The sequence below is a fragment of the Haliaeetus leucocephalus genome, unplaced genomic scaffold (assembly GCF_000737465.1).
Source record: "Haliaeetus leucocephalus isolate CR32 unplaced genomic scaffold, Haliaeetus_leucocephalus-4.0 Scaffold148, whole genome shotgun sequence".
Lineage (NCBI taxonomy): Eukaryota > Metazoa > Chordata > Aves > Accipitriformes > Accipitridae > Haliaeetus > Haliaeetus leucocephalus.
Genome location: NW_010972584.1, coordinates 1437717 through 1444641, shown reverse-complemented (window position 1 = coordinate 1444641; position 6925 = coordinate 1437717). Strand labels below are relative to the sequence as shown.

Genomic DNA, 6925 nt, shown 5'->3' with positions numbered 1-6925 from the left:
CCCGTACCCCCAGACCTCCCCACCAGCCCCCCCACCAGCCCCCCCAGCTACTCACACTGCTTGGAGTCTGGGGTCACCTTTTCCATGAGGGCAATAAAGTTTTCCAGGAACTCGGTGTTGTTATCCGACAAGTCGAGGTCTTTGCAATACTCTCTGGGGTTTGGGGGACAAGGTTTGTCGTTCGCGAGGATGGAAAAGGCAAGGTCAGTTCTCCCCCGGGGACGGCGGGGCGGGCGCTGGCCGTGCTGCCAGCACCCCGGCTTGCCGGGGGACACGACGGTGGTGACGTGCCACCGCTCTCGTGAGTGTCACCCTGCCGAGGCAGCCGGCTGCGGGCATCTCTGCAGACTGCCCGGCACCCAGCCCTCCGCTGCCTGCAGCACCGCCGGCTTGGCCGTCACGCCGGCCACCGGGTCCGTCACTGCCGCTGGCACCGAGGTGCCGTCACCTCTGCCAGGGCCAGGTTTGACGGATCCCAGTTTGCCCAGAGTGGTACAACCCTGAGCCTGTCTCTCCCCGTACTGGTGGGGCTACTTAGTGGGACTGGGTGCCTCTGCCACCGTACTTACCTGCTGGGCCAGGCGGGTGCCGCCGTGCCCCCCCTGCCCTGCCCCTGCGGCACCCCGGGGAGCAGGAGCTCTGCTGCGGGTGCAAGCGGGGGTTTGCCTCCAGAGTCCCCGCAGCTGCGCCGGTGGCACCACGCAGGCACTCGGCAGCCGTATCTGTACCCTTTGCGTAGATAGTTAGGTGTTGGGTGAGGACCAGCCGGCGGAGACGGGCGCTCGCCCGCCGGCATCGCCGGCCCCGAGCCCCTTCTGGGACGGGCATCGCGGGGGGTGCCGCGTCCCCGCTCCGGTCTGGGACCACCCTGAGTGCAGAGCCCCAGCCCCGCCGATGCCGGGGACAGCCGTGACCCCGTCGGTCACCGCGAGGCTCTAACCAGATGGCACGGGTTAGTGCCACCCTGGGGTGCCGAGAGCCTCCCGGCCTCAATGGTGCGGCTGCAGGCAGCGCCGGGGGGGCTGAGGGCTCCCCTTGCTCACGTCTCCTCCGCCAAGCTCCTGACTCTGCCAAAAACTTGTCAAGAGGACAAATGCCGGAGCAGAGGGTGGCAAGGGAGCATGTCCATGGGGCAGCCGAAAAAGCTGGGGCACCCCGGCCAGCCCAGCCTGGCCCCCCGCCCCCCGCTCTGAGGGAGCAGCCACCTAAATATCTACACCGACACGCACAGATACAGGTACTCACACACCCACGGGGGACGGGGGATATACGGTTTCTGAAAATTTCCAGCGGCCCGTGGGCACAGCAGCGCCGACGGCAGATCATACAGTCGCCCTGGGTGCCGGGCACCCCTCCGGCACGTAGCACCTCCCCGCCGCCCGCTCCTGCCGAGCTGGCACCCGTCGCAGGGAGGGTGCTCCCAGAGCCGCTTTGGGGGGCACTGCAGGGCTCACCCCCATTTTCACAGCCTGCTTTTCTCTCCGGCTACACCAGCCGCAGAGACCCATGCTGGATGCTGACCCCATCACCACAGCCCGAGAGGGGCAGTCGGGGGGCAGACCCACTCCTTGGGCCTCGGGCTCAGACATCACCTCCGTATCTATTCCCTTAGCACGTTTATGGGACAATTTTTTAGTAACAAGGTTTTTCTGTTTCTTATTAACGCTCCGCTTTGGCTCCCATGTTTCCCAGACCTCACCCCCGCTGCCCCGTGCATCGCCTGGGGTCCAAGTCCCACCCGAAAAGCCGTGGCTGCACAATAACTGTACGTTTTGGGCTGGTTTACCCAGAATTAGGGTAAGTGAGCGACGGCTGCTGTAGGCAGGGAGGGCAGGGGGTACCCGCAGGTGGCACAGGCGGCTGCGCTGTGGCCTCGACCTGCTGCAGTCCCCAAGAACTGCAATGATAAAACACCTAATGGGGCATTTAGCTGTTGTAACGATGTGTAAGTACATAGGTGATTAGCTGGTAATGTTAATTAGGGCTGGTCAGAGGTTGCACTGCCGCAGTGGGTAGGGCAGCGTGCTGGCAGAGCCATGGGGCTCCCCAAACAGCCCGCCGAGGGATGGCCCTTCATCCCTGCTAGGTGACAAGACTGGGTGGCACGGCCCAGCGGAGGGGACGCGTCTGTCTGTCCGGGGGCCACTCCACTGTCCTCACGTCCCTGTTCGCAGCCTGCTGCTGGCAGCCTCCCCAGACCCCCTGGGCATCCCGAATTTGAGCCGAAACCTACCCTTCCTCCTCCCTACCCCCCCGCAGCCAGCACGACTGTATGATGCCACCGCCGGCCCCTTGCTCGGTGGGGGGGATTTTCAGAAACTATACCTATATATGCACGCGCAGAGGTCGGGCCATACCGGGTGCATATATACCGTGCTGGATGCAACCAGGTGGCGGAGCGGGGCCGGGGTCCCGGCGGCAGCCCCCCTTGGCCGAGCGGGCACAAGACACACACAGCGACAGGGGACGGGGACGGGGGACAAGGCACGATGAGGCGAGGATGGGGGGGCGATGGTTGGGGGGGTGTCGGCAGCGGGGCCGGGGCAGATGCACACCTCGGCAAGCGCACACGCAAAGCTACCTGGGAGCAATGAACACATGTCCCTCCGACTCAAAGCTGTTGGGCAGCAGGTATTCAAAATCTGCAACAGAAAGGGAAGGTTATCCGGCGGGGAGGGGGGACGGGGACGCCGGGGGGCCAGGAGGGAGAGAGACGGACAGAGAGAGAGGGGAGGGAACAACAACAAAATAAGAAAAGCGTTTGCTGCTCTTGGTAACAAGAGAGGAAGGAAAAGGCCGTTCTGCTGTCGCTGGCACCGCACGGGAAGGAAAGTGATAGCCAAATCGGGAGAGGTTTGCCCATCTCGGCTCGAATTTGCTCGGTCGCGGGCTGAAGGCGGGCGGTTGCGTACGCGCGGCCGGTGGTGCGTACGCAGGGACACACAGAGACACACACACATATATATATGCGCGCACATGTATATATATGCATGTTTGGGAGGGCGTGGACGCGTCTCTCTCTCGGGGTGGGGTTGGGGGGGTTGGGGGGCGAGGGTAGGGAACCGCATGCTGCGCTCCTGGCCGGAGGAGGATCACCAAAACACTTGGTTGTCGGGAGAAAAAAAAAACCAAAAACCAAAAAAAACGAGTTTTCAGGCATCGACATGGCCAAACGGGGAACCTTGCCGAGGACAGTCCAACCAGAGGCTCCCCGCCCAGCAAAGCGCCATGCAATGTGCTGCCGGGCTCTGCCGCCGGCCCCCCTCCCTCCCTGGGGCGGTGGGACCCCAACGGGGACGGGGACCCACGCTCGCCCGCCAGCCTGGCGCCTCGCTCTGCTTTAAGGGGGTGGGGGGGTCGCAGCCCAGCAGGGTTTGGGGTGCCTCTCGGGGACCCCCCCGGCAGAGGGGCGGCGGACGCGGGGTTTGGCTCGCGGGGGCGAGCCGGGTTAGGGGGGGCGTGGGGGGGTGCTACGGGACATTCCGGGGCCACTGGCCCCCCCCCCCCCAACGGCGGGCACCGCCACCCTCTCGCCCTCCCGCCGGCCCCCGGTGCATTGCACGGCACAGCCAGAGGTTGGACTGTTGCTCTCCGAGGGCTGTAGGCAGGGGCTGGGTACAAGCCGATGAGAGGAAGAGGAGGAGGAGGAGGAAGAGGAAAAGGAGTACAAAACACTCGTACTTGGTCCATCAGCATTGCCATTGCAGGGGCGCTGGGAGGAGGCAACTCAAAGCTGATAGAACAGGGCTGAGGGTGACACTTCCACCTCCCCGCTGGCCCCGTCCCCCCCGTCCTCCCCTGCTCTGCCGTGCCCCCCACAGCCGTCCCCCTGCCCATGTCGGGGAGCGGGTGCTGCCGGGCAGGCAGCCAGCGGGCACCCGGTGTGGGGTACGTGCAGGAGGGACCATGGCGGTGGGTCCCCCGGGGACTGTGCATGCCAGGGCATTCCCCTGGCCCACCGTGGGGCTGCGCGGGAGCTGGGGGGTCCACGGGGCCCCTCCTGCTCCGGCAAACGGCCAGGCATCACGGGGATGTGGGCCAAAATCCTGCTCCGGGTCGCACGGGTGACGTCCCACTCCACTGCAGGGGGGGTACCGGCCCCGGCATCCCCCACCTGCCTCGGTGGGACTTTGGGCTCCAACTCGGCTGCTCCTGGGGAGCACAGATGGCACCAGGACGCTGCGGCTGCCGGGGGCTTCGTGCCGTGCTGGGCCCCGGGGCAGCGGGGACGGCCACCGAGCGGCCGTGGGGACAGGCAGCGCGGCACCCCGGGGCTCAGCCACCCCCTGTCCCTGTGGGTCCAGGCCCGCCGTCCCCTATGCAGCGGGCTGGCATCACCCCGGGGTGGTCCCATCCCCACCTCCACCGAGGGTTTCTGCTTGGGGGGGTGGGGGCTTCCCCAAAAAAGCCTGTCCCAGAGGGCAACCGCGGCAGAGGACTGGGTCCCCCACCTGCCCTCCGTCCCCGCCACCTTTGGGTGCCCACCCCGCAGCCCCCCGCTCCCTGCACAGCCCTATCCCTTTCAGGTTGAGTTGTCTTGGGGAGGAGGAAGCAGAGGAGCCAGGACAGGGGGAGAAGGAGCCGGAGGAGGCGAGCAGGGGGAGAGGAGCAAGAACGGGGTGGGAGGAGGAAGAGCAGGGTATCAAACTAGCTACAAAAAAACCTCGTGGATTGAAAACGGCAGAGTTTCATACGAGATCAGCTCTTGAACGATATCGAACCAGGTTTGGGAGCGATGCACGGGGAGGGAGTGGGGGATCGTCGTGACAAAGCTCTCATGGACAGAACAAGACATGTTGCTTTCAAATAAAGGGGAACTGGAGGAGAGGAGGAGGAGGAGGAGGAGGGAGGAAGGGCGAGTCGTGGCGGTTTGCAGGTTTGGCGTGGCAAACGGGCAGGGAGATGGGCAAGCAGGGGGGCTGGGGGGGGACTGGACACGGGGCAGGGGACGGGGTGGTGAAGGTGAGTGGTCTGAGACTGAAAATACTTGCCCTTCATTTTGATGTTTGGTACTGTGTGAATCCACCATAGAGAGAAAGCAAGAAAAACAACAAACAAAAAAACAACAAACAAAAAAAAAGGGGGTTGGGTGGAAAGGGGGAAGGGGGGCACAAACAATATTTTATTCAATCGCCGTTTGAATAAAAATATTGTGTATCATAATCATACCAAAAGGAAACCTCTTGCAAAAAACGACATGAAAAAAGAAAAAAAAGAAAAACCCAGTAACAAAAGGAAAAGAAAAGGCCACGGTGAAATAAGAATAAAAAAAAATGCAAAGATATAACTAGAGAAATATATATATATATATTCAATACTCCAAAGGAAAATGAGAGTCAGTAGCAAACAGTTGCAACAGTCTTGATATCGAAATGTCCTCACTGAGTTAGGGGGCATGCACGGCACGGTGGGCAGAGCCGGGGAGGATGGGGGGATCCCCCCTCCCGGGGACAGGGACAGCCTGGCCTCGTCCCCGCGGGGACGTGGGGCTCCTGCCGATGGATGGAGGGGGCGGCAGGAGCTGGATCTGGAGGGGGCCAGGGCCGAGCCGCCCGGGCGGCCGAGGGGGAGAAACGGGGGGAACTGGAGGGGAGAGGGGAAGGGTCCGGTTCTCTCACGGGGGAGAGGGGTCCCCGGGAGCAGCGTGGACCTGTGGTGGGAAAAAGGCTCGGGGGTCAGGGGAGAGAGAAAGAGAGAGAAAGGGGGGGCCAGGCTAACACACACGTACACAGATTAATTCCAAACGAAAATCGAAACCAACCGAAACTGAACTCATAAAAAGAATAAATGGCTTAAACCGAAACCAAAGAATTGTAATAAACCAAAGGAAATTAAAGAGATCCATGCAAACTTTCCCAGGCTCGCAAATTAACTGGCTGCTACAGCATCATCCCTCGTCCCCAGGAGGTGAACAGGCAGCGGCGCAGCCCCTGCCTGTGCCGGGCAGCGCCTGCCTGCAGCCTGGGGCTCGGGTTTTGGGTGCAAAGCGTAAGGACCAAACCCTGGCACCCCGGGGCACCCCAGGCAGGCAGCTCGCTTTCCCTCTGTGCGTTCACCTCTACTCACGCCTCTCTCAGTTTTCATTTTCCTTTTTTTTTTTTTTGCCTCTCACAGTGATCCCTATCTCTTTTCGCAAGTTTTTGCTCTGTGCTTCTCCCCCCAACAGCCGCGGGCCAGCGTGGGGGTGAGCGGGAGTGCGAGAGGGTGGCGGGGAAAGCCGGGGGCTACTTACACTTCACTTGCAGGATCTGGTCGCTGAGGTTGGCCTGGATGTAGTAGGTGCTGTAAGGAGGCAGAACCAGCCCCAAGCTGCAGAGGGGGAGAGCAGACAGGCGGTGTAAGGCTTTACACCCACCCAGAGCCCTTGGCCGGCCCCCAGCCCCTGCCTGGCACCCCCCTGCAGCACCCGGCCCCGGCCGATGGCAGGCAGCAGCCCTGCTGGCCTCTTGCACAGCCCGCTGCATCCTTCTCTCCAGGGACTGCACCCAGCGCTGTCCTGGGAGCACCCAGGGTTGTCCCCAGAGCCCCCAGGGTCATCCTGGAGCACCCAGGGCCATTCTGGTGGCACCCAGGGCCATCCCCAGTGCACCTACTGGCATCTTAGGGCTGCCAGCTTTGTCCCCAGCGCACCCAGGGTGATCCTGGGTTGCACATGGCCATCCTGGTGGCACCCGGGGTTGTGCCCAGGGCACCCAGGGCCATCCCCAGAGCACCTAGACTCATCCTGGTGGCACCCGGGGCCATCCCAGGGGCAGCCCCAAGCACAGGAGGTGGCAAGCCTGTCCAGCCAGGGCTGAGATGGGCAGGATGCACCCGCCCGGGAACCAATGCATGTGGAAGAGGGACGTGACACCCTCGTAAGGGAGGAAGGTGGGAAGAGACGCAGCCCTTGAAAGAAGGGACAAAACCTTTCAGTGAGGAGAGA

General features: G+C 62.8%; 1 protein-coding gene across 2 annotated transcripts in view; it reads right to left on the bottom strand.

Annotated features, from left to right (window-relative positions):
• Positions 1–6925, bottom strand: part of CACNA2D2 (calcium channel, voltage-dependent, alpha 2/delta subunit 2) — a 200840-nt gene that overhangs the window by 4554 nt on the left and 189361 nt on the right. The window contains exons 21-24 of one of the 2 annotated variants that reach the window (XM_010561578.1): positions 6233–6309; positions 4992–5012; positions 2582–2642; positions 56–153 (exon numbers count right to left, since the gene is read on the bottom strand). In XM_010561578.1, the coding sequence (XP_010559880.1) occupies positions 56–153; positions 2582–2642; positions 4992–5012; positions 6233–6309 (257 nt within the window). The remainder of the gene's footprint in view (positions 1–55; positions 154–2581; positions 2643–4991; positions 5013–6232; positions 6310–6925) is intronic. The other variant, XM_010561579.1, reaches the window with a different exon arrangement.